At 29.8% G+C, this 27112-nt stretch overlaps 2 protein-coding genes across 3 annotated transcripts; one reads left to right on the top strand and one right to left on the bottom strand.

Annotated features, from left to right (window-relative positions):
- Nucleotides 1-1877: 1877 nt before the first annotated feature.
- On the bottom strand, nt 1878-6205 carry GLK2 (GOLDEN2-like 2). 2 transcript variants are annotated; one of them, XM_020373889.3, is made up of 6 exons: nt 5407-6204; nt 4970-5110; nt 4195-4521; nt 3632-3688; nt 3358-3480; nt 1878-2300 (listed from the first exon to the last, which is right to left on the bottom strand). In XM_020373889.3, the coding sequence occupies exons 1-6, from the start codon at nt 5899-5901 to the stop codon at nt 2151-2153; spliced, it is 1293 nt and encodes a 430-aa protein (XP_020229478.1). In that variant the 5' UTR covers nt 5902-6204; the 3' UTR covers nt 1878-2150. The 2 variants fall into 2 exon arrangements, with proteins under 2 accessions (XP_020229478.1, XP_020229479.1); XM_020373890.3 differs by lacking the exon at nt 4970-5110 and having other exon boundaries at nt 5407-6205.
- A 10818-nt stretch (nt 6206-17023) lies between these two features.
- LOC109810438 (signaling peptide TAXIMIN 2) lies at nt 17024-17565 on the top strand. The gene is made up of 2 exons (XM_020373906.3): nt 17024-17211; nt 17340-17565. Exons 1-2 carry the CDS (start codon nt 17102-17104, stop codon nt 17461-17463), a joined length of 234 nt encoding a protein of 77 aa, XP_020229495.1. The 5' UTR covers nt 17024-17101; the 3' UTR covers nt 17464-17565.
- The last annotated feature ends 9547 nt before the right edge of the window (nt 17566-27112 follow it).

Genomic DNA, 27112 nt, shown 5'->3' with positions numbered 1-27112 from the left:
ATCATAAATATTAGGCAAGACTTCATCTCTGGCAGTCTGACACGTCATTGAAAGTAAACTATATACTTATTAGAATGATATAAATATTCATTTTTGCAGATACTACCTATAGCATTTGAGGCTTTTAGATAGCAATCGAGATGAATGAGACCTTCAAACAGTTTTTTTCTACAAAAATTAAATACTACTCTAACATCAACAGAGACTTTCTAAAAAATTATCTAAATTTAAGGGTTAATAATCCAATCAGAATTCTACCATAATCCAAATCTTCTTTTTAAGTAAGTATTATTTACATCAGCAAAATATCCGAACAATCTTCCAATTGCTGCGAAAATTTTTTTTCCAGGGGTGCAAAGCAAGTACTGTCAAAATTTTCAAAGCTAGTACCATAACAATTTTGGAATGTAAAAAGACATTTTCTAGATGAATATAAATATTGGTGTTTTTCATATAACTAATATTAAATTATAAAGAATTCGAGATGTAATATATATATATATATATATATATATATATATATATATATATATATATATGAAATTAAAATTTTATATTTAATGATTATATAAGAAAAATTGTTCTTATAATCACGAAGTCAATAACTAAACATTCAGTTGGGATGTAGGGTTAATCTAATACTTTTAGGATGAATTTTCATTTATATTAAAATAATGTTTGATATGTAGAAGTTATATTTTTCATAAATTTATTATTAGTTGTCAATTTTATAATACTACATGGATCATGCTTAATTAAGAGATATTAATTACTAACTAGTCGATTCTTCCATGCCTTCAACAATTTTTCTTTTTTTGTGTGTTGATAATAAGTTTATTATTAAATATATTTTTGTTTATTTTTCACAACATTTTAAGGAATGATACAATTATATATTATATTAACATCAAAATATACTCATATAAAAGTAATATTTTTACGATAAAAAATATTAACTTTTTACGATGTCACTTTAGTTTCTTATATTAATGTGTTATTATATTATATAATTAATATAATATTAATTTATGTAATTTGTATATGAAAATTTGTTGGAGAAGATTTTTGAATACTATGTTATAAAGATATATATATTCGTTAATTTTTTTTTGGAAAGTTTTGAATCTAGTTTTATTAATGTGTTATTTTTTAAATATTATGTCAATTTTTAACATAATAACGGATATTTTTATGTAAATTTTATAATTACTTTTACTTTAAAATTGTAATAATTTAAAATTAATGAAATTAATATTTTATGATGTTATAATTTTTATATTAATGTGTTATTATATTATATAATAAATAAAAATTTGATTTTAAATTATAAAGTTTGTATATAAAAATTTATTAGAGGAAATTTTTAAAAGAAAAAATTGTTGCAGAAATTGTTTCTTTTATATATACTATATTTATGTTATTAATTAGGACAAAGTGTAACCCAAAACAAAAGAACATTGCTTCTTCTTTTAATTTTTGTTGAAAGTCAAGAACCCTGCCTCTTAATATCGTAGAATATTAGCTAGTGGCAACAAGATAAAGCTATGATTCATATTCTTTTCTCTTCATCTTTTGGGGACTAAAAATAGTAATAATTTACATCCATTTAATTATATAATTATTAACTTAATTTACTCTTTATTAATCTCACTTTATTATTAAAAATTAACAGACTTACCCCCTCTCACACACACAATAATTTTTATGCTCTTATATAATGCATATTTGAATCTGCTTTGGTGATGTTAAATGGCCAAAATAACGTGAAAGCAAGTAATAATTGCTACTACTTCACACGCGTGCATGATGGAGAAACATATCATATAAGCTATATTTACTGATGTATCTACCAAAGGAGAAGTCTTTCTCAAAAGTAGTTACTGAAATTCCTCACCATACTTTTATTAGTCTCATACGATCATCTAAGACTAATTACATCAAAATCACAGCCTGTAGAATCTCACATATTACACAAAATGGCTTAACTACTCGCGCTGGACATAGCACATGACCAAAGAAAAAGTTCCATGTATATATAATTTTTCTTCCCATCTTTTTGCTAGAAGTAGATTAAGAAGCAAGCATGCACATTCCAACATGCATGCAATAGATGAGAATTGAGAAGTCGTCGAATTAGGGTTTTATGCCATTCAAGCACAAGAGGGAGGGATTTTGGGAATCCCTTGTCTTTGTAATTCACCCATTACACCATCAAGTGCTGGAGCTTTAAGACCAAGAGGTAGTGGTAACCATGGTTTTGATAAAACATCACTAATAGCCGCATCTATGCTCTCCTTTGACTGCCAAAACAACACACAAAAGTTTAATTAATTACCACAATGCATGAAATGTCAATTCTACTCTTCATAAAATATTTAAAATCTCTGCAAAGTAATATATGTATTTCTATATGCATTTCTTAATTGTTTGTATCTTGTAAATCTCCACATCAATATTAATGATAAGACCAACATATAATATATAAGTAATAAGATAAATATATAATATATAAGTGAGTAATAAGTATTTTATATACTAAAATTAATTTTATAAAATTGAGTTACTTTATAATAATATATGTATTCATTATATAAAACTTTTTAATATTTTTATTCGATCACAAATCATCAAATTATCAAATTATCAAGTAGAATAAGTTTCGTTGACTATAATATTAATAACACCAAAGTTGAAACCCTTAGTTGTAATTTATTTTTTTTGATAAATTTTAAAATGAAAATGAATTATTAACTACCGACGAGAACGACGCGAATCCTACAAATGGAACTTTGTATTTATAGACAGGGACGAACACTGATAAGTGTGTACACGGTGTCTTTGGAGAAACAGAGAATGATAGAAAGAGAAATAAGACAATGACAGGAGATAAGAAAATTAAAAGACACAAAAGGAAATTTACTAAACCGTGATTTACTTTTATTTTTTTTTTTTTTTTTTTTTTGTACAGAACCGTGATTTACTTTGTAAGCATGCAAACATTTTCACACACAAGTAATAATCTCGAGCGACTTTGTTTTTTCAAAAGAAAAACTTTTTTAATCTAAAAAACACGTTTAATATTTTCAAAAATTAAAAAAATGTTTTTTTCAAATTAATCTCATTAAAAAAGTAAACTTTGGTGCAGTAAAAAAATCCTTAAAATATGTAAAAGACGTTCTATCATAAAAAAAAATAAAACAAAACATATTTTTAATACTATAATTAATAACACCCTTTTTGGATCTTCTCAAATAATCTAATCCACCAAAGTCTCATTTTTTTTTTTTAATAATAAAGTGATGATATCTTTGGTTACAAATTAAGAAACATAAACTGAAGATTTTGTGTAGAAATTACCGGATGAAAGTCGAAGAGGGGTGGAGGTGGTGGTTGGGTGGCCGGGATGCCAATGCCTGGATCTACTATTTGGTACATTGCATGGTGTGGTGGGATGCCCGGAACAGTTTGAGACCCAAATCTCTGCATCATATTAAGGTTTTTCCTCTATGGTCACTGAACCAAACTTGCTAACATTGTATAAAGTATTATACAGTAAAGTTGTTCGCAAAAAGAACCAAATTTGGAAGGAGAAGACAATATGAGTGGTTCCAAAAGAGTGAGGCAAATTTACCGTGGTTGTCAGAGGTTGTGGAAAACACGGTGTTCCCGGGGTTGGCGCGTTTGGAGCCTGTAATTAAGCATCAAACAAGAATATGCCTGTTAGATAAACAAATGAAACAAGGATCATAAACTTGGTTGTTTTGAGAAAGTTTTAAGTGTACATGTGCCAGTTACCTATTATGCTTTTGTTGTCCTACTTATTCAAATACAATGAATCAAGGACACGGCTTTTCTAGTTCTCTTAAAACATGTGACAACCTAAGCTCGAGAGATTAAGTGTTTCTTTATATGTAAGTTAAAAATGTTTTTGAAAGTTTCCTTAAAAAAAATTATTTTCAATTGAAAAATTCTCAAACAGACGCTTATTCATCATTGAAAACCTTTTATCTGATAACAATACCTATAAATATTTTAAAATACTTGACTCATGAAAAGGTCAAACGATGGAAAGAAAAATTATAGTACAACATTCTCTAATTAACATATAAAGGAAAAGAAAAAGTATATAAATATAACAAGTGATATATGATATGATAAAAAAAAATGTTGTATGAGAGTCTATAATATGCATACTCGTTGATGTTGATGCCAATATAAAGGATCCGGAGGCGGCGGAGATGGAGCTGTCCGTGGCGGCCATGTTGGTGGCGGCGGCGGATAGGATAAATGTTTAGGCCAGATGTGCATGAAGGACTGGTCCATGGTGTGATGCCCCCATACATGTAAAGGTCTAAAATGGTGCATTGGTGTCATGGGAGGGAAACCCATGGTTGGTGCAAGCCAAGGGTTCACTTCTCTCTTGCCTCCTCCTATACCTACACCTGCTAATTGCTTTCGTTGACTCCATCTAGCTGCTTCAGCTTCACGCGCTAGCAAATGCTTCCTATGTGATCGATATTTCTGCCACCAAAACTATATTTTAGAACAAGCTTTCCTAGAATTAAAGAACTTACGGGTTTGAATCATGTGTAGATGATCCTAGTCTAATTATAGCATGTCCAAAGCATAAACCAAATTTCTCCTTTACCAATACATGCATACTCAAAACCTTAAAAAGTTTCTATGTTAAAAGAAAGTAATTTCTCCTATAGCTGTGCATTTTTCTGTCAGTTTTCATTTGAACAGTACTTGTAAATGAATTCAGTTTGTTTATCAAAGAAAAAAAAAAAACTAGGTTCAGCTTCAATACAATAGAAGAAACAAATAGCAACAGTAACAAGCATACTCTATTTTTTTATGTGTTTTTTTGGGTTGACTCTTGTTGAGTGGTTGAAACTTGAAATATAGAAAAGATTGAAAATGGATAGAAGGAAGTAGGAGAAAGTTGAAGGATATATAATATATATACTTGAAGGTGGCTAGCAATGTTATGGCGAGTGAGGCAATCAATTCCCATAATCTCCAAAATCCTTGAAGGCACAGCCTTATCCACTCCTAGCTGCTCCACTGCTTGCACGAATCTCCTGTGCAATTCTGGGGTCCAATCCACCTTCACACAACCCAAGAAAACACACACACAACCCATTACTACAATTAATACATAAAAACCACTTCCAAATTAAATCCTAACACTCTTGGATCCACTCACTGCATCTCTCTCGCTCTCTCTCACGCACTCACGGTATACCCGTGAGTTCTTTCGACACACTCTGCAGCTTTAGGAAGACCCATAATAGAGATAGAGACAGATCCTTAAGGCTTATCCTTAACTGCACATGAACTTTCCAGAAATTAACCTAATTAATAAAGAGTGCCACCAATAGCACCAACAACCTAGTAACTTACCTTCACCTTTCTCTTCCCTTGAGGATTATTCCTTGATTGATGAGTTGATAATTTTCTTCCCTTTTCACTTTCCTTAGGGGAGGGATCCACCACCACTGATTCATCACTCTTGCTTACTATCTCCTGACTTGACCCCGAATCTGAAGAAGAATTGGCTGCTTTATTATCCTCTTCTTGTTTCTTCGTAGTAACTATGTTCTTCCCATTAGTATTGCTATCCGATTTGTTTTTATTTGGCACTGAAACTGAAAGTGGTGATGAGGCTATCTCGGATTCCTCACTGAGGGAGAATTCAGCAAGCATTTCAGGGTCCATCTCCAGATCCGGCAAGGCATCTTCTTCATCGTTGATTCCCATGAAGAGATCATCGAAGTTGATGCTTTCAAGCAAGTTCCCTTCTGAGAGGTCTGCAAAGTCATCGGTTCCAATTGAGAAACTCTCCATCGCTCCTTGGCTTTCATCTCTTGTGCTTCTCAAAGGTGACAAAGCCAACATGAATATATCCTAGATTTTTCACTCGCAACCTTTGTCGTTGGAATATATGATAGAAATGAATACTCGACTATTAGAAATTAAGGTGTGTGTGATAACTGATAAGCAGTGTTCACATACATATATGCCGGTGCATGAAAATCTAGAAAGATGAATAGGATTAATCAATTTTAAAATGGTTGTGTTGCCTTTTTTGGAAACGGCGAGGGAGTGTGTGAAGAATGAGCTAGCTTGGATTTCTCTCCACCACAAGTCCACAACTTAGGTCGAGTATCAAAAGAGAAATGTTTTGATGTTTTTGTTTGAGCGTGTGCTACTTGCAGAATTCATCTATATATTATTGTTTATAAAAATATATTAATCTTTAAACATTTAAAATAATTGTATATTAATATCAAAGTTACTATAATTTTGTATCAATTAAATGGTATTACACTCGATAGTATTAAATAAGATTTTGAGTTTAAATCTTATAAATAAAAAAATTTGACTATACGAAAAAAATACACAATTACCGTTAATAAAATCTGTGAAATTTCCATACTTATATAACATGCATAAATAAAATATATATAATTAATAGGAACATCTATTATTTTTGGTTTGTGGATGGCCTTTTTTGGGGTGTTGAAGGAAATTTTGAAAATTCAGATGAGATCATGGACTTTTGACAATTGTAATTAAATAATACTGCATGACACTTTTTCACGATACTTTTTACAGTTAATTTTTATCTTCATTCTCTGTACTGCGAAAAAGAGTTGTAAAAATAACGTTACTCAAGCGTCCGATCTGTAATGGATATGTATGAGGAGAATGTCAAATGAAGCTATTTCTGTCGCTGTATTGTAAGATGTAACAGTTTAGTCGAAGTGAAAGGGATATGTATAAGGCATGTTGATGTTGGTGGGCAATTTGACCCGCTACATATTTTCTTCTCTTAATAGATAATGTTTATCTTGTTTCCATGATAATCAAATAGTTGAAATGGCTTTTCTAAAATGTTAACTAGCTAGGTAGGCCCATATTCTACTTCTACTGCGACTTAATCCATGATTTGCAAAGAAAATTATGTACACCACGAATCTGAATTTCGTAAACTGACCACAAATGTTTTTAACATATATATTACATAAGCGTTCGATTGGTTTAAATTTGGAAAAATTAATTTTAATTAATGAAATTGATTGTGAATCGTTAAATGTAATTATGTTGTGTGATAAAACCATTTTGAAGTACATATTTACATTGAAATAACATGTATTTTTTACTAAGAAATTGCTTATCTCATCAGATCAGAGTAATATAGGAATGGGTGACTTTCTGGGAAGTTTCCCAGAAATTGCGCAAGTAAGAATAAAACATGCTAAAAAATGAAATATCGTGAAATAGAACTATTAAGAGGCCAAATATGAGGGTTCTTACATTAATAAATTTATTAAAATTAAACAAAAATTTTATCTGTCGAAATTATATAAAGATTTTCAAACAATTTCTAATGAATGTATCCGTCAGTAATTTTTGACGAAAATATCTGTTAAAAATTTTCGACGGATTAAATTATTTCCGATGGATTTTTTTCGACGCTCTCTTTTCCGACAGATTATGTCCGTCGAAAATTTACGTTTTTCTTGTAGTGGTTAATCCAACCCATGCGTCTATCATGCACTCAAGAACAATTAGAACTTGTTCAACTCTAGCACCCCACAATCTAAGTTATGGTATTGGGCCAATCGAAATATATCTTACCATACCTTGTACAAAATTTTATCATTAATGGTCAAGATCACACCCCAAGATATAATACCTAATTATAAGTAACTATCCTATTAAATTTTGAAATTCTCAAGTTCTATAAACCCATGACAATCAAGTATAAAATCCTTAATCCTAAAAGTAAGGATGGACATATTACACTTTTGAATACTTTGACTTTGGTTAAACAACTAGAAAAAATCCTAGTATGTTTTCCAAACCAAAACATTTTGGCACCCATTATAGGGTTATGATGAAACTTCTCCTACGTCCTAAAGACTATCAATTAAAAGATGTGTAAAAAGGTTTTGATGGAGATGGTGAGAGGTATAGTGTCGAATCATGAAGCTCAAATTCAACGATGGAGGAGATGATGACCAAGATCAATGACTTAAGGGAGGAGAATGCTCATGCTAGGAAGAGAGAGGAGGAGATTAGGAAGGAGAATGAGGAAATCCAGTGAAAGATGGATGAGATGGAGGAGACAATGCAGGCTAACCTCAAAATGACAGAGGGATATTAATAGAGGTGCCAAAGAATTTTAAACATTTTTCAGAAGAAATTGAGGTACAACCTATTCTAAGAGATTACATGGTGCCAAAGTCAATTCGTTTGACAAAACATAGGATCCTAGTCAACATCTGACAAACTTTCGTGCCCAATTGTTGATATGTGGAGGAAGTATAGGGGTACGATGCAAGATGTTCATGGGAACCTCGAAGAAAATGACTTTGAATAGGTTTAGTAGTCTATCAGATCACTCTATAATTGATTTTAACATGTTTAGTCAATTGTTTGTAGCTCAATTTATTGCTAACAAGTGAAAACCCCCAACCACACTAGACTCATTTGACTTAAAGTAACAACAGGGTAAATCTTTAAAATATTTTGCTTTAAAGATTCAATGAAGCCTCAATAAAGATTACATCCATTGATGAAAAAATGGAGGTTGCAACATTCTAGAAGGACTTACGGTCGAGGGTGTTTGATCAACTGCTATAAAGAATGAATTACTGAACAATGGCTGAAGTAAGAGCATATGTCTTAAGCTACATAAAGACAAAAGGAAGGTCAGATTAACAAGATAGTGAAAGAAGACAAGGAATTGGTCTTGGAAACCAAAAGAGGAAGAGATCATTACATCCTTGATTCGATTGGAACAAGAGATAATACTATTATGTTCCACGAAGGGAAAAGAATGTTAGACCATTGAGGTATGCAGGTCGACAAAGAGATTATTGGGAAAGGAACAATGAACTATAAAAGTTTACACCACTTAATGTGACTCGACAACAAGTTTTGTGGGACATAAATAATGCATCATTTTTCTTTTCTCTCCTATTACTGATCGACAGATGGGATCATATAAAAATGAATAATGTGAGTTTCACAAAACACATGGTCATAATATTGAGAATTATTTTGTTTTAGGGAGACAAATTGAACGTTTGATCGAGAAGGATTGATTAGGTAAATTTGTTAGAAGAACAAGAGAAGAAAGGAGAAGGTAGCTCAGGAGATAGGAGGAGAGGAGATAAGTGTGATAGGAGACAATATCTCCATAGGGATCATATTCAACAGAAAGCCAAAGAGTCCACCAACAAGTAATTCATGGTGACTTTAATATTGTTGCTGTCAGATTTGCTGGAAGAGGATCAACATCAATAGTACGAAAGAGATATGCCCGGTCTATATTGACTATATTAGAAGAATAGCAAGGAAACAACTCATATTATATTTTCAGACCCCGATTACAAATGTTATCCCCCTATGAGGATGACCCAATAGTAATTTTGACCATAATTATGGAATTCAATGTGAAGTGTACATGTGCTAGTGGATTAAGGAAGTTCGACAAATATCTTATTTTGGGGAGCTTTTGTTAAAATGAAGATACATAATGATTGTTTAATGCCTTATATAGGCACCTTAGTTGGCTTTGTAGGTGACCAAGTTGAGGCTTGAGTTATATATGTTGACCTTGAAACAACATTTGGTCAGGAGACACATATAAAAACTGTGGTAATTCGATATCTAGTGATTAATGCACAATCACCCTACATTATATTGTTGGGACGATTGACCTTGAAAAAATTGAGAGTAATTGTGTCAACATTACACTTAAAGGTAAGATATCTTTTGTCAAGGAGGAGTCAAGTTTATATGTAATACACTTGAAGGTGAAATATCTTTTAGTCGTTAGTAAAGTAAAAAAATTATTAAATGAAGATTTATTTATAAACTTAAATGATAAATTTATTAAAATTAATTTAAAATTATATAAAAACAAATTCACAAGTCTAGATAATTAAGTTTATTTTGTTTTTTTTTCTTCTAACTACTCACCAAATATTTAATCGGATTATATTTATATCCATTTTATGCCTGATATCTGAATGGCATCTGGATTTAATTTAGGTGATGGGTCTTTCACTTGAAACCGAAAGCATGTGGATGAAGGGACCATTGTGGGGGAACCATTTATTTTTCCTTCAGTTAATTGACATACGTTGTTAGTACTATACAAAAAAGACACAACTGTCTTCACTGATGGTCCTGATCATCGAAGAACGTGGACATAAATACCGTGTTGGCTCCTCAAAGTAGAAGGAAAAAAAAAACATTATTGTTGCTGGCCAGTCATTATATGTCATAACCAGGAATCTGATTTTCTCCATCGGAGGTGTCGTTCTCAAAGAGGTCCCCCTCACACAATAAGACAATCCAAAACCATGGCACTGACATAGAGTCATAGACCCACCCTCAATAATTCAACTCCCAAGTCTATTATATCCTCACACAAATAATATATCCTTAAATTCAGGACATTTATTATTTATGGCCCTCTTCAACTTTGAATACATGATCCAATGATATTTCCATTATTGGCCACATGGTACATATTTTACAGTAAAATATTCACTACTGAAGCATCCTAGCTACCATATTAATTTATATATATAAAGAAATTTCTATATTTTTTCTTATATATATATATATATATATATATATATATATATATATATGTGTGTGAATGGCGAAAACGTAGTTGTAAGTGATTTGCTTGCTCTTATTAATGCCCGAGTTCAACATTTAGTAATGAGTCTATAAAATAGTTTTAAAACGTTAAAATATTTGTGTATATACTTTACATAATGTATACGTTTATAATAATGACAATGATTTACCTTTATTTTGATTTTGAAGTGATATTTCACTACACTAAAATTAATTTTTTGTGACAATTAATTTATTATTTACCGATCATATAAATGGCCATTATTTTTTTTACTAGCATTTAAATAAAAGCTGGTGTATCCAGTGTTGCTAATACTATTATCGGCATTTATATAAAATGCTGGTAAAGATCTATTAAATTATCGGAAAAACTTATTTTTTTTAATGACAATTCTAGTAGCCATTTTAAAGGCTATTAAAAGTTATTTTTTTCAATTTTCTCCTTTACTTTAAATAATTCATTCCTATAATTTCTTTTTCTAAATTTATAACTTATATACCCTTTTTTATCTCTACTCGATGTGGGATTTGTAGGACGAGGGTTGTCTTTTATTTATAATTTTTTAATTGTCTTGTCTCTTAAGAAATGTGAGATTTATAAAGTGAAAGTTGCTCTCTAATTATTTTATAACACTATTGAATTTGGTAATAATGGGTGATTTGATACCAATTTAGAATAGTGAATTAGGAGTCAACCCTATAAAATAAACTTGTAAGGTGATAGTTATTACTCACTTATATACTATTTAATTATATTATCTCTAATCAATGTGAGACTTAAGTTTTTTTTAATAAATAATTGTCGCTAATAGTAAACTTTAGTGTAATATAAATACATTTTTAGTGACTATTATATATTAGTCATTAATATTTTTATATATGGCGGCAATTAAATTATTGTCATTAAATAATTGTCGTTAATAACAAATTTTATTGTAGTGTTTTTGCCATAAAATCGTTGGTAGTACTATATAGTTTGGATACACGCAAATTGACAAACATTAATTAATCAATGTGCGATGAAGATTCATATCCAGTGTATAAAATTAAGAACAGACAGAAGCACAGAAATAATTGAATACTCAACTTCAGACTGAGAGAGAGAGAGTAAGAATGGTTTTGATGAAAATAGATAGAAAACGATACACGGAGGAGGCACAGCCGCGCAGCATATTGAATCTATATATGTTGGTGATATGGAAATGATATTTAAAGATCTGGCCCTGAAGCATCAGCGGGTAATGTGGAGATGAACATTTTGTCTTTCATGCATGGAAGTATTCTATGCAAGTTTTACGGTGACAGGTATTTTGTTTGAATATTAGATCCGTATATATATGTAGACCTGTTTGTATGCGTGTACATATATCGGTATAAATCTTTGTGTATACAAGAAGATCGACATAGGTGGCAGCATCAACTTTTATGGAGCCAAGTTACATGATCCAAAATAATATTGTTTATAAAATCTCACCATTGAAATAAAATGTAAAAAAATTAGTTTAAGTTACTTAAGAGTAATCCAATATGATAGAATCTATTTAAAGTGGAATAAGAACATTAGTGAATCATTTATGGGAATCTTTATTACTTGGAGATGCTTGTATTTGCTTTCCAATTTATTTTAAATAAACTATTATATTTTGTTTTAACATTTTGATGTGTTTACAAATGCAAAAGGTGAAATAATAGTGTTTGAAATAACATTATAAGAAATGTTATACATAGAAAAATACAAAAAATGTAATTATATATATATATAATTAAATTTATTTGACATATAATTATACATAATTTTAATAATTTTGAATAAAATTTAACAACATATATTATGTGTTATTATATCTTTACTTTATTTTTTAATAATATAAAATTATATATTGTATACAATAAAATAAAATTAATTTTTAATAATATAAGTATTGTTTCACAAATTATAAGGTATGTGTCATGACAACTTTTTTTTTTTTTTTAAGTATGAAAAAAGGATTCCTACGAGTGTTGTACCCATGCACCAAGTCGGTCAACACCTCCTAGTCAAATATAAAATTAAGGCACAGTAACATTATGTTTGTTTGTTAAAAGGAAATAGAATAAAAGAAAGATAATAGAAAGCAAAATGTTTTTAATTATTGAATTAAGAATGGTTTTAATCCCTTAATTTTTTTTGTCGATTTTTATTTTTAGTTTTTAAACATTTTTTTATTAATTTTAGTCCCTTAATTTTTTTTAATTTTTATTTTTAGTCCTTATACTTTTTCTCTTTTTTAGTGTCAAAATTTTTTGTTCATGAAAAAAATTCATAGAGACTAAAATCAAATAAAACTTGTACAGAGACTAAAAACAAAAATTGACAAAAATACAAAAATTATAAACATATTTAATCAATTATTATTTAAGTTATAGGAAAGAAAATAGAATAAAAGAAAGATAAATATTTATCAATTTTGATCATTAGTACAAGTAATTCAATACTTATAGTCTTTTATTAAGGAAGAAGGTTCAATTCATAACTTAAACATGCAATCTAATTAAAGATATCACTTTACTTTTATAAGGTTTGACTTAGTGAGAAAAATTATATTTTTTTCATTTAACTAAAAAAAGATGAGTGTTTTTATTTCTCTTGTTTGATTGAAAAGAAAGTAGCAAGATTAAGAGGAAAAATTATATTTATAAAATAATGCAAATGTCTTTAAATAAAAAAATAGGAGTAATTAATAAAGAGAAAAAAATTAGAAAGTATTATTTACAATTAATATTATATTATCATTTTAATAATATTAAATAAATTAGAGAGAGGAGTAGATGTGGAAATGCCCTTGCCAGGATAGGGACTTGGAGAGGAAAGTTTTGTTATAATTCAAGAACATCTTATAATTCAAGAAAATCCTATATATATGCTTATTTTTTAAGGTGGAAATCAAGTTACTTTAAGAGTAATTTTTGATAAAACTAATATACTTAATAATTTATCATATACATTAAATTTCAATAATTCCATTATTAATTTTTCATTCAATAAATCAAGTTTAAAATTTTTTGTAAAATTTGATAATTATTTAATACTTTGTTACATAAATTGAATCAACATATAATATATTTTTATAAATAATGTTAATTAAATTTTTGTAAGAAATTATTTAATAGTTTTTTAATTTTTTAAAAATTATATTAAAAAATTTAATTCAATAGTTAGATTGTTTAAATTTAATATATATAAAAATATTTAATGAAGTAAAAAAATTATTCTCGAAGTAAATTTTTCCCGATCTACCCATTCTTTTAAAATGAATATTTCTTTTTGTTTTTTAAACAGGTTTTAGTAGATTTTTAATTAACCAAAATCTATGTACATGCTTATTATAGTAAGAATGGGTAGAAATATATTTTGAAGCGAGTGCATAATAGCATATGCATACATTTACTGTTCATGCATGCAAACTATTTCTTTTTCCAAAGGGCATAAATGATAGGTAATTATTTCTTTTTTTCCGATCCATTATTTTAATATGTACCAAACACTTTGTAGGTGGATCTTGGTTAGACTCTCTTAAGCAATAATCCATTATCACATTCTTACTACATTGATCATCAAATTTCTGTATTTAGCTAGACACCTCTTTTTTTTTTTGCTTGAAGAGAAGGAGATGTCAAAGTTACGTGATGTTCATTGGTGCAAGGGACATATCACCCATCTTACTGTGCTTTTGTTAAACCAACAATCAAATAAAAACAACTACCACTAATTTTGAATGGACGATGAACTGATTTGAACATATTTTTATTCCATCAATTTCAATATTATTGAGATCAATCTTAGGGGTTCATTTCGATTGAAGTAGCTTATGTAACTCAGTTTATTACTAGCATCATAGATTACAATGTGAATAGTTGAAGAAGGATGTGTTTGGATAAACTTCTTTTAAAATATTTTTAAGAGAGAAAAATAATAAAAATAAAATAAAATATTTTTTTCTATAAATTAAAATCAGTTTATGTGTAAGTAAAATAAAATAAAATTTTAGAGAAGTTAATAAGAAGAAAACTCCTACAAATTGATTTTTATATAATCTAATTTCAGTTTATGAAGTTTATTATATTTTATTTTTATTTTTATTTTCTTAAAAGTACTTTTAAAGAAACTTATTCAAATAAATCCTAAGTCAAACTTAGTAATTTATTCTAATGTAATCCCTTTTCCCTAAATGAGGAAGGGAGGCTAGTTTAGGGTTTATCTTAGGAGGTGTAAATAAATTGGATAGAGATGAGTTAAGTCTAAACTATTTTAGTATCTAATCCAATTAAACTTAGTTGAGTTGGATTAAAGTGGCCTAATTCAAACCAACTCAACTACAATTGAATTGGGTCAAATAAGATCAATGGGTTGCACAATTAAAAAATAAATATTTTTCTAAAAAATTGAAACAAATAAAATACAAAAGAAAAAAAAATACTTAATTCAAGTTTTAACGTTATTAAAAGTACAAACAACATTACAACAATTATACATGAGAAATCACAACTATCTCAAACAAACAAACATTATATCACTAATTATTGAATTTTGATTTACATAACAAATAGAATTAGATTATTCTTTTTTATTTATGATTTATTCACTCTAGTCAATCAACTCATTACTACAACATTTGATAAAATGAAGTAGAATCAAATGTATGCATAGGAGTGTTTTATACATTATATTGTATCATGTGTATAATATTTGTATATTAATTTCATAATTTATTATAAGTTGAGTTATGTTAGGTTCATCAAATAGTAAAGTCATTGACCCATTATCCAACTCAATTATAATCAAATAGCATAAAAATTATTCAGCACAACCCATAAAAATATAATTGTGTTGGTTTAAGTAGGTCAGTTTCCCAAATGAGTTACTACTCACTTACACTCCTACTTTACCCCACTCAATGATCCTTATCTACTTAATGTTGATTTAAATCGAATGTATTTTTAGTTCCTAAAATTTGAGGTAAATTAATTTTTTTTTAAAATTTAAATTTTATCATTGTAGTTCTTACAATTCAAAAAAAGATAATAATAATTTTAATCTCCCAAGAACATTTGTAGCATAAAGACAAATTGAGTCAGTTAAATGTTGGATTGATTTTAAAATTGCCTTTTGGTAATGTATATTTGTTTTAAAATATTCGTAAGTATAGTGAATTTTGATATTTTTCTTGCAAGGAAAATTTGAGTTTTAATCAAAAAGCAAGCAAGACAAGGTTCGGCTGAGAAAGAAAAAAAAATTCATGATATATATACTTCCTTTTTTCTATAAGTACACCTCCTTTTAAAAAAAATTAATTTTTTAAAATATTCCTAATTTTTTTAAAATTTTTTAATTTTACATCTACAACATTTAATTTTAGTACTTTTTTTTCACACATCATTCCTCTTTTTTTTCAATTTTTACATGCACCTCCTTTACATTTTTTTCACCCCGCCTATTTTGATAACATGTGAAAACTAAAAGAGAAAAAAAAAGTGTGTGAAATAAAAGAAAAAAGTAAAAAATTAAAAGTTGGAGGTGTAAAATTAAAAAAACTAAAAGAAAATTATAATATTTTATAATTTTTTTAAAAAAATAAAGGAGGTGTACTTATAAAAAAAAAAAAAAAAAAAAAAAAAGAGGTGTATATATCATGAGCCAAAAAAATTCTTAGACTAGCGTGAATTGACCCAGCCTCGCATGGGCCAGCTATCGTATAATGGGCTGAACACATGCGGAATTGGTCCATAAGTCCTAAAGTATTATAATTATTAAATTACACTTTTAAATGCATTTAAATGTTACGAATAAACAAATATTTATTAATCTTTATTATCAACTGATATTATATATTTCGGCATCTTTGGGATTTGAGTATTGAATATATTGTTGTGTTTCAAAGAGAAATCATTTTTACTTATAGTGATTGTAAATTGAATATATTGTATCCAACTTGAATTTGGACACCTTAGCCTATTTTCAAACTAATGATGAATAAAGGTTTTCCAACTAGTAAGAGGAAAAAAGATTGCACAAAGCATATCTAATATAAAAAACAAGTTAACTAAGCAGAAATAAAATATATAACATATTAATAAATAAAAAAGAAGTGAACTTGAAGGTGAGAAATAAGGAAAGAAGAAGACGGCCAACAAAGAAAGCATGTTCACGAAACACATGAGGAAACTTCCATACATTGAATTTCCAAAAGTGAGGCGTTAATTGAAGGGCAATTAAGTCCATAAGTGAATGTTCCGAAACGTTACTTATAAAAATCAGCGTCCGCGTCAGCGTCAGCGTCACGGTGGCTAGTGTCTTCAAAATAACTTGAAAATTCAACGCAACAAACACGCTTAATCGGTTATATAGCACGATTCCCACTTGACATCAAATTTTTCTACAGAGACAGACATCATGGGAGAAGAAGGTTGCGAATGCAGGCCACTAGGTTTCTTGCTCGGATTGCCCTTTGCTCTCTTGGCTTTGATTTTATCTCTTGTGGGTGCAGTTATCTGGGTTCTTGGGTACGTTTTTTCTCTCTCTCAATTTTCAATCTTTTTCTTTATTCACTTAAAAATAAACATTATTTTGAAAATTTTCTTGTCTTTCTTTTACCCCCATTTTGTGATTTTTGGTTATGGGGATTGTGCAGATCTATATTGAGTTGTTTGTGCCCATGTTGCATTTGCTGCGCCGGATTGGCCAATTTGGCTGTGAGTCTTGTAAAGCTTCCCATTAAAGTTCTTAGATGGTTCACTCGTCAAATTCCTTGCTAGCTAGTTGCATAATATTTTCTTTTTTCTTTCGATTTATTTGCCTATGATCTTGTTGTCATTCATTGGATTCATTAATTACGATTTTCGGCCGTTTATGCTTCATTCTTTCTTCTGATTTAACTATTAATTATGCCTCTCTGTTGTATAAAAATTGAGGTTCATATTTTATTCTTTTGTATGATGAACTATATCATGAATTGGAGCGCCAATCTAGTTCGTGACAACATGTTGGAAACAACCGTTGACTCGTTTTTTTTTTTTTTCTTCAATGGAGTTCGAGCATTCAAACTTTTGATTTGGTTGCCATGAAATAACAAATTCGGTCTCAATTCCAAATTTACCACATCAACTCAAGATTAAGATTGCTCTTACGTACCATTCTCTCGTATATGACTTCTCAACCAAAAATGACGTTGCATTAGTATTATTTGCTCTTGTATCAAAAGATACGATTATATAGTATTATAAGGGCAAACTCATTTAAAAAAATGACAAAACTTTAAGGAAGAGATTAGCGAACTATTAGAATTCCATCAATTCATCTGCCATCTTAGTCATTTTTCACTTATTAACATGAATGACAATCATGTCATCGCAATAGAATATTTTTAACGTTGGGCAATTAACATAGACACGTCCCTTAATATGGAACTCACTTCTAATCACTATAGGAGTCTTGTAATTTATCTTGTGATGCAACAATCATAATCTTATGTGGGATTTGCTCGCTCTTATTTTCTAGGCCCATTCAGTTTTAACCGAACCAAAATCTTTTAATATTTAGTTAAAAACCCACTAAACAATTCCAATTTACATGTCTACTCAAGGGTATAAGTGAGTTAAATTATTTATGAAATATTTGAGTTTAAATCATTAATTACTCATTTAAGGTTGTTTATTTAATTAAAAAAATAAACTCAAGCTTGAGATTAGGCTTTATTATTTAAATTAAACATTGAAACATTATTAATAGTTTGTCATATGTATATATAGACACATCAAGCGTATATTATAAGAATATTATTTGTATGTGAGTATGAGAATGTCAAATCCCAACCTTTAAATTAAAATAAGCAACTTAAATTAAAATATTATAAATAAAGTTATTAAGTATTATCACCATCATAATTATCTTTATCATTGTCAATGTTACTATCATCATTGAAGTTAGGGATGGTAATGGGATCTCGTGAGGACGGATAATAGGATACACATATCCGTCCAGTATCTATCATGTACTTGTCTCATATTCATGTAGATATCCATTTAATGAGTACCTACGAATTTTATAAATATTTGCGGGTATCCATGGATATTTGTGAATTATTTAAAAAATTAAAAAAAAAGTATTGTATATAATTTTAAACTCACATTTGATGTTAAATATATTAAAATATTAAAGATAAACAATTGATATTAATTTTTAAAATTGTAAAATGTAAGATAAAAATATAAATACATGAGTAATACTATTTAGCAATACCTGTGAGTATGGATACTACTATACCCACCCCTACCCTATTTATAAACGGATTAAAAAAATATTTATATCTATTAATCATGGGTATCCATTTAAGTTACCTATTTATTATCTATGACGGATTTTATTTGCAAATACATGTAGGAACGAATATTTTTGTCATCTCTAATTGAAGCATATATTATAATATTCTTCCTCTTATACCATAATTGACTAGTAATTTCAATGTTATTTGTTAAGGGTTTAGGGTTTAGGGTTTAGGATATTGAAAATTTAAGATATTGAAAATTTAAGATTTGAGACGGGTCAACAAATATTATCTTTTTCAGTCTTCCAATCATTATCTGTTTGTTCAATGCATGGAAAGACCATTCCATTTAATCGAGATAGCATTGGATCATAAGCTTTAGAAGCCCATTTGTGTTTCTAGGGATGGACATGAGATTATTCATTTGGCTTTTGCTGATGACTTGTTACTGTTTGCTGAAGCGCCCATGGATCAAGTGGAGATTATTCAAGCATGTATTGATTTGTTTTGCTCTAGCTCCGACCAAAAGGTTAGTCAAGACAAAATCCGAATTCATTTTTCTAAAAATGTTTCATGGAGAGTTCGCGAAAAAATTAGCAACAAGTTTGGATTTCAATGAACAGATAACTTGGGAAAATATTTAGGTGTGTTGATCTGTGTGATTCTAAAATAAAATAAAAAACAGTTTCTCAACTAACTTCTTTTTCTGTTAGTTGGCTATGATTTTGGTTTAATCTTGGGTTCCCTTGTATATATTTTATATATATTTTCCTTTCTTATCTTTCTCTCTTGTATGTAATATAAATACAAGTCAGATTGGTGAGTGGGTGTGTGATTAACAAGTAAGGGTGAAAGTTACAAGAAGTGATAGAATAAGGTGAAGGTTCTTGTGGGACTTGTAACTTGTATTGCCTGAAGATCATAATGAAATGGTGTTGCTCTTCCCGTGGATGTAAGCCCCAAGGCTAAACCACGTAAAGCTTGGTGTTCTTCTTTCTTTTTCTCTCATCTTTAATTTCTGCATTTTATAAACATTATTCGATCTATGTGCATATGTGTGCACCAATATTTTGTGGTTCTTGTATGTTTTAATCTTCTTGTTAGGTGTTAGAAGCTTCAGGACCAACAAGTGGAAACACCATCAAGAATGGGAAATACAAAGTATGACATAGAGAAGTTTTCTGGTGAGAATGATTTTGGACTTGAGGATTAAGATGAAAACAATCTTGATTCAACAAGGGTGTGTAGAAGCTATAAAAGGAGAAGAAAAAATGTCAAGTTCTTTAACTCAGAAGGAGAAAACAAACATGATTGAGAAGGCTAGGAGTGCTATAATTCTATGTTTAGGTGACAAGGCTCTCAAGGAGGTTGCTAGAGAGAAAACTATTATAGCTATGTGGCTTAAGCAAGAGTCTTTGTACATGATAAAGTCATTAGCTCACAGATTATGTTTGAAACAACGATTGTACTCGTTCAAGATGATAGAAACAAAATTAATTGAGGATCAATTAGCTGAGTTCAACAAGATCTTGGATGATTTGGAAAATATAGAAGTACAGCTGGAAGATGAAGACAAGGCTCTGTTCCTTTTGAACTCACTACCAAGGAACTTTGAACACTTCAAGGATGCCATTCTTTATGGCAAAGAATTGGACATTACTCTGGATGAAGTGCAAACTTCAATTAGGACTAAAGAGTTGCAAAGACAACAAGATAACAAGACAGATGATAATGGGGAGAGTTTGAATGTGTCAAGAGGCAGAAGTGAGAAAAAAGGGACAAAGTCAGAAAGGAAAGAAAGCTAGATCAAAATCTAAAATTGGTGACAGGTCAAAATTCAAGTGCTTCCACTGTCACAAGGTTGGTCATTTCAAGAAAAATTATCTTGAGAGGAACAGGGACCAAAAATCATCAGCTGATTCTACTGCATAGCTGCAATATCTGATGGCTATGAGAGTACTGATATTCTTGTAGTCAAAACTTAACAGACACAAAAAGAATGGGTTATGGACTCAGGGTGTTCTTATCACATGTGTCCCAAGAAGGATTATTTTGAAACCTTGAAGCTTAAGGAAGGAGGGACAATGTTGCTTGGAGATGATCATCCATGTCAGGTGCAAGGAATTGGCACAATCAAGCTAAAAATGTTTGACAACAGAGAATACATCCTTAAAGATGTGAGGTATGTGCCTCATCTCGAGAGAAATCTTATATATATAAGCATGTTTGATAGTCTAGGTTATGCTACTAAGACTCAACATGGTGTACTTAAAATTTTGAATGGATCTCTTGTGATTGCTAAAGGTAACAAAGATAAGAATAATGGCTTGTTTGTCTTAGATGGATCCACGGTTATGGCTCATGCATCTATAACTAGAAATGACATTGATAAAACAAAACAATGACATTTAAGGCTAGGATATGTAAGTGAGAGAGGCCTAATTGAACTAGAAAAACAGAATCTACTCAAGGGTGATAAGCTTGATAAGTTAGAATTCTATGAACATTGTGTGTTAGGTAAGCCTCACAGGGTAAAGTCTGGAACTGGTATACATGTTTCTAGTAGGCCTTTTGAGTATGTTCATGTTGATTTGTGGGGACCTTCTAGAGTTAAAACTCTAGGTGGAGGTATTTATTTTCTCACTATCATTGATGACTTTACTAGAAGAGTGTGGTTGTATATACTAAAAGATAAAACTAAGACATACAAAAAATTTAAGGATTGGTATACTCTAATTCAAAACCAACTTGAAACCAAGTAAAAAATATTAAGGACTGAAAATGGCCTGGAGTTTCTTTCAGAGTAGTTTGTTGAGTTTTGTAGGAACTAGGGGATTAAAAGACATAGAACAGTCCCTCATACACCTAAACAAAATGGTCTTTGTTGAGAGGATGAATAGAACTATCTTGGAAAAGGTTAGATGCATGCTTCTTGGTTCAGGATTGTCAAAGAAATTCTAGGGTGAAGTTGCTATCGCTGCTGCATATCTCATAAATAGGTTTCCTTCTTCTACATTGAACCATAAAACTCCCATGGAATATTGGCATGGAAAACCTGTAGATTACTCCAATCTGAGAGTGTTTGGATCTTTAGCTTATGCTCATGTGAAAAAGGGTAAGTTAGAACTAAGAGCTATGAAATGTGTTTTCATAGGATATATAGATGGAGTGAAAGGCTACAAGCTATGGAAGTTGGAAAAAGGTGGAGGAAAATGCATAATCAGTAGGGATGTTACCTTTGATGAGACCAAATTGGGAATACTTGAAGAACAACAAATGGAAGAGAGCTCTAGCAAAGATCATGTTCAGTTTGAGGTGGAGTTTTCCACACACTCTTCAAAAATAAATTAAATTGAAAATTTTGAAGAAACCATTGATAGAGCTTTAAGTTCAGGTGAAGTTGCTGTAAATTAGGATATATCAAGTTATCAATTGGTTAGAGATAGAGCAAGAGAGTTCCTAAACCTTCTAGCAGATATAGTTATGTTGACCTTATTTGCTATGCTCTTAATGCTGCAAATGAAGTGCAACGATTTGAACCAAAGACTTATAAGGAGGCTATGGAAAGCAATGAAGCACAAGATTGGATGAAGGATGTACATGAAGAAATGGAGTCTCTACAAAAGAATTTGACTTGGAAGCTTGTTAGTTTGTCAACAGGGAAAAGGGTCATAAGCTGCAAATGGATCTTCAAGAGGAAAGATGACATTCTAGGAGTTGAAGCACCAAGGTTGAAGGCAAGACTTGTTGCCCGGGATTTACTTAGGTTGAAGGTGTAGACTACAATGAAATTTTCTCACTTATAGTGAAACATTGTTCTATAAGGATTTTGCTTAGCATTGTAAACCAGTTTGACTTGGAGTTGGAACAAATGGATGTCAAAACTGTTTTTTTTGCATGGAGATATTGAAGAAACCATTTATATGCAACAACCAAAAGGTTTCTTTGAAGAAGAAAACAAAGTCTGCTTACTAAAAAAAATTCTTATATGGTCTGAAACAAAGTCCTAGAATGTGGTATAAGAGGTTCGATGATTTTTTTGATGAAATTGAGTTTTTATAGATGCATGTATGACAGTTGTGTATATGTTCTTAAAAAAAAGAAGGAATATGTGTTATATCTACTCCTATATGTAGATGATATTCTTCTTTCAAGTCCTAGTAAGGAAGAGATAGAAATTTTCAAATCTAAGCTCAATTCTGAGTTTGAAATGAAGGATCTTGGCCCTACCAAGAGGATTTTGGGAATGGACATCATTAGAAACAGAAATGAAGGAGAATTGTTCCTATCACGAGAAAGTTATTTGAAGAAAGTGGTTGAGAGATTTAAAATGCATCAATCTAAACCTGTCAATACACCTATTGGATCTCTATCTAAACTGTCTATTTCTCATGTTCCTAAAACTGAGGAAGAAAGGATCAAGATGGAGTTTGTTCCTTATGCTAGTGGGGTTGGCAGTGTCATGTATGGCATGGTGTTCTGCAGACTAGATTTGGCTTATGCAATTAGTTTGGTTAGCAGGTTTACGGCGAATCCTGGTCAACTTCATTGGAATGCATTAAAGTGGTTGTTTAGATATCTCAATGGTACTTTGGGATGTGGTTTGAGATTTAAAAGAAGTCATATAGAAGGAGATGTTGTGATTGGATATGTTGATGCTAATTTTGCAAGATGTCTTGATACAAGAAAGTCATTAACAGGTTATGTGTTCACTATGTTTGGTACTACAGTAACTTGGAAAGCTAACTTAGTGAGGATTGATTGGTGATCTAGGTATAAAGCAGGCTAGAGTTACCATAAACTATGATAGCCAAAGTGCTATTCACTTAGCCAATCACCATACTTATCATGAAAGGACCAAACATATAGATGTTAGATATCATTTTATCAAAGATATGATTGAAACAAGAAGGATTCAAGTTATGAAGATTGCCACTAAAGACAACCTAGCTGATATGCTACTAAAGTCTCTTCCTAGAGCTAAGTTCAAGTATTGTTTGGACTTGATCAATTTTTCAAGTTGATTAAAGCATGAATGTGAAGAGCAGCTCTGGAGGTTCAAGGGTTCTTCTTCTGATTTATTTTAAGAGTCAAGGTGGAGATTTATTGATCTGTGTGGCTCTAAAATAAAATAAAAAATAGTTTCTCAACTAAATTCATTTTCTATTAGTTGGCTATGATTTTGGTTTAATCTTGGATTCCCTTGTATTCTGTATATATTTTCCTTTCTTATCTTTCTCTCTTGTATGTAATATAAATACAAGTCAGATTGGTGAGTGAATGTGTGATTAACAAGTAACAGTGAAAGTTACAAGGAGTGGTAGAACAAGGTGAAGGTTCTTGTGGAACTTGTAAGTTGTATTACTTGAAGATCATAGTGAAATGGTGTTGCTCTTCCCGTGGATGTAAGTCCCAAGGCTGAACCATGTAAAGCTTGGTGTTCTTCTTTCTTTTTCTCTCATCTTTAATTTTTACATTTTATAAACATTCTTGCATCTATGTGCATATATGTGCACCACTATTTTGTGGTTCTTGTATGTTTTAATCTTCTTGTTAGGTGTTAGAAGCTTCAAGACCAATAAGGTGTACTTATCCATCAAGGGAAAACTAATAGTGTCTTGTTCAAGGGGGTTGTGGAGAAGGTCAAACAACGACTTCGTAGTTGGAAAGCAAAAACTTTATCCTTTGCGGGGAGAGTTACTTTAACCCAATCAGTCCTTTCAGCTCTTCCTTCATACCTCATGCAATCTGCCTACTTACCTCAATAGTTGTGTGATGAGTTGGAAAAATATTACAGAAAAATTATATGGGATGATCAAGAGAACAAGCACCGCGTGCATGTAGTAGCTTGGTAAACCGGGTTGGAAGGAGTACGCGGAATATATGAATACCTTGTTTACGATGAAGATATGTTAGGAATTTGTAATGCACCCAAACAAGTTGTGGGCCAAGATACTGAGTGCAAAATATAAATGTGGCATGGAGAGGATCCTGAGGTTAAAAGCCCCGAAGAGTGCATACAATGTGTGGAGAGGAATATCTCAGTATGGCCTTTGGTGATTCAGAACTTAATATGGCGACTTGGAGATGGTAATCATGTGAAGTTTTGGCTGAACCATTGGATTCCAAACATGGTATGTTTGGCTGGTGTTGCAACAACATCTCTTCCGTTAGTGGAAAAATATAAATGTGTCTAACTATGTTAATGACTAGGGTGATTGGAAGCTACAAGATATTGAAGCTCTTTTACCGACGGAGGTATGTTATGCTATCAAAGGATTAGTGCCTCCATCATTGGGTGAGGATACTGATGAAATTGCTTGGCTTGGGTCTTCGAATGGGGCATTCACTATGTGAAGTGCCTACACTACAAGAAAAATGCTGATTTTCAACGGAAATTTCTGACGAAAATAGGAAAATTTCTGACGGATTTTGCTTTTTCCGACAGATTTTCGACGGATTGAAATCTGTCGGAAAAAGTGGCGTCGGAAAAAAAAATCCGTAAGAAATAATTTTTTCGACAGAATTTTCCGACAGAAAATTCTGTCGGAAATTTCCGTCAGAAAAATCCGTCGGAAATTGCTGTCAAAATTTCTGACGAAAAAATCCGTCGAAAATTGCTGTCAAATTTTCTGACGAAAAATTCCGTCGAAAATTATAATTTTTTTTTAATTTTAATAAATTTATTAATGTAACAACTCTCATATTTGGCTCTCAAGGTATCTATTTCACAATATTTCACTGTTTAGCGTGTTTTATTCTTACTTCTGCAATTTCTGGGAGACTTCCTAGAAGGTCACCCATCCCAGTACTACTTCAGGTCAAACACGCTTAACTGTGAAGTTCTGATGAGTAAGCTACCAAAATGTCTATGTATGTTGTCAGTATAACTTGTACAAATTAATTCATTTAAATCATCCTCAAATATACAATCTCATATTTGTACTATAATAATAATATATACTAATTTTATATTACGAATAATAATAATAATAATAATAATAATAATAATAATAATAATATATTTAATTATTCTTTATTTATATGTTCTTACTTTTATAATTAACATCTACATATTTTTATTTAAAATTATAATTTAAATTATTTCATTTTATAATTTATAATGATAATATAATTTATAAAATTATAAATATTTATTTATTACATACTTATAAATTAAATTTTAATATTTTAAATAAATTATTATTTAATTTAATATATTTATTTACCTTAAATCAAACATATAAAATTTAAAAAATGTATTTATCCTTTTTTTTTTCTTCTAATTATCAACTATTAATAAAATACTAACTTAAAACCTTATCTAATTATATATAATATTTTCATATCAAATTTAAAACCAGATATTAGTTATACAAAAATATTAAGATCATATAGTAAATAGTCAATAAGATTTTAGTTAAATAATTTAAAATAATTAATATTTCAATTATATTGTTAATTAGCAAATAATTTATTCCAAAACTAATTAATTTTTTATATTAATTATTAGTAAAATTTAATAACTTTTAATTTAACAATTAATAGGATCGATGAAATTCAACACACCATGAGTTATTGAGCGGAATAACTTTACCAAGAGTTATTTTGTAAGTTATCTTAAATCAAACATATAAAATTCAAATAATGTATTTATCCATGTTTTATTTTTTAATTATCAACCATTAATAAAATACTAACTTAAAATCTTATCTAATTATATATCATAATATTTTCATATCAAATTTAAAACCAATTCTTACATTTTCGACAAATATAAATTTGTCTGAAATATTCTATCAATAATATAACTTTTCTTACAAAAATTTTCTCATCAAAAATATAAATTTTTCGACAGATTTAATTCTGTTTTATAAAAAATCATCTTCGATTAATATAACATTTTGTATATATGATTTAAGAGTAAGAGATTTTCAATTTAACGGTTGAATTTACAAAATTCACATTTAATATAAAGTTATTAAGCGGTGTAACACTTAGTAAAATTTATACCATTGTAATTATAGCTCCCCTCATGTATATATATATATATATGTGTGTGTGTGTGTGTGTGTGTGTGTCTATATATATATATATGATTTAAGAGTAAAAAAATTTCAATTTAACGGTTGAATTTACAA

Source organism: Cajanus cajan, chromosome 10, assembly GCF_000230855.2.
Source record: "Cajanus cajan strain Asha chromosome 10, NIPB_CcT2T_4, whole genome shotgun sequence".
Taxonomy (NCBI): domain Eukaryota; kingdom Viridiplantae; phylum Streptophyta; class Magnoliopsida; order Fabales; family Fabaceae; genus Cajanus; species Cajanus cajan.
The sequence above is the reverse complement of the archived record's forward strand: the minus strand, read 5'-3'. Positions and strand labels throughout refer to the sequence as shown.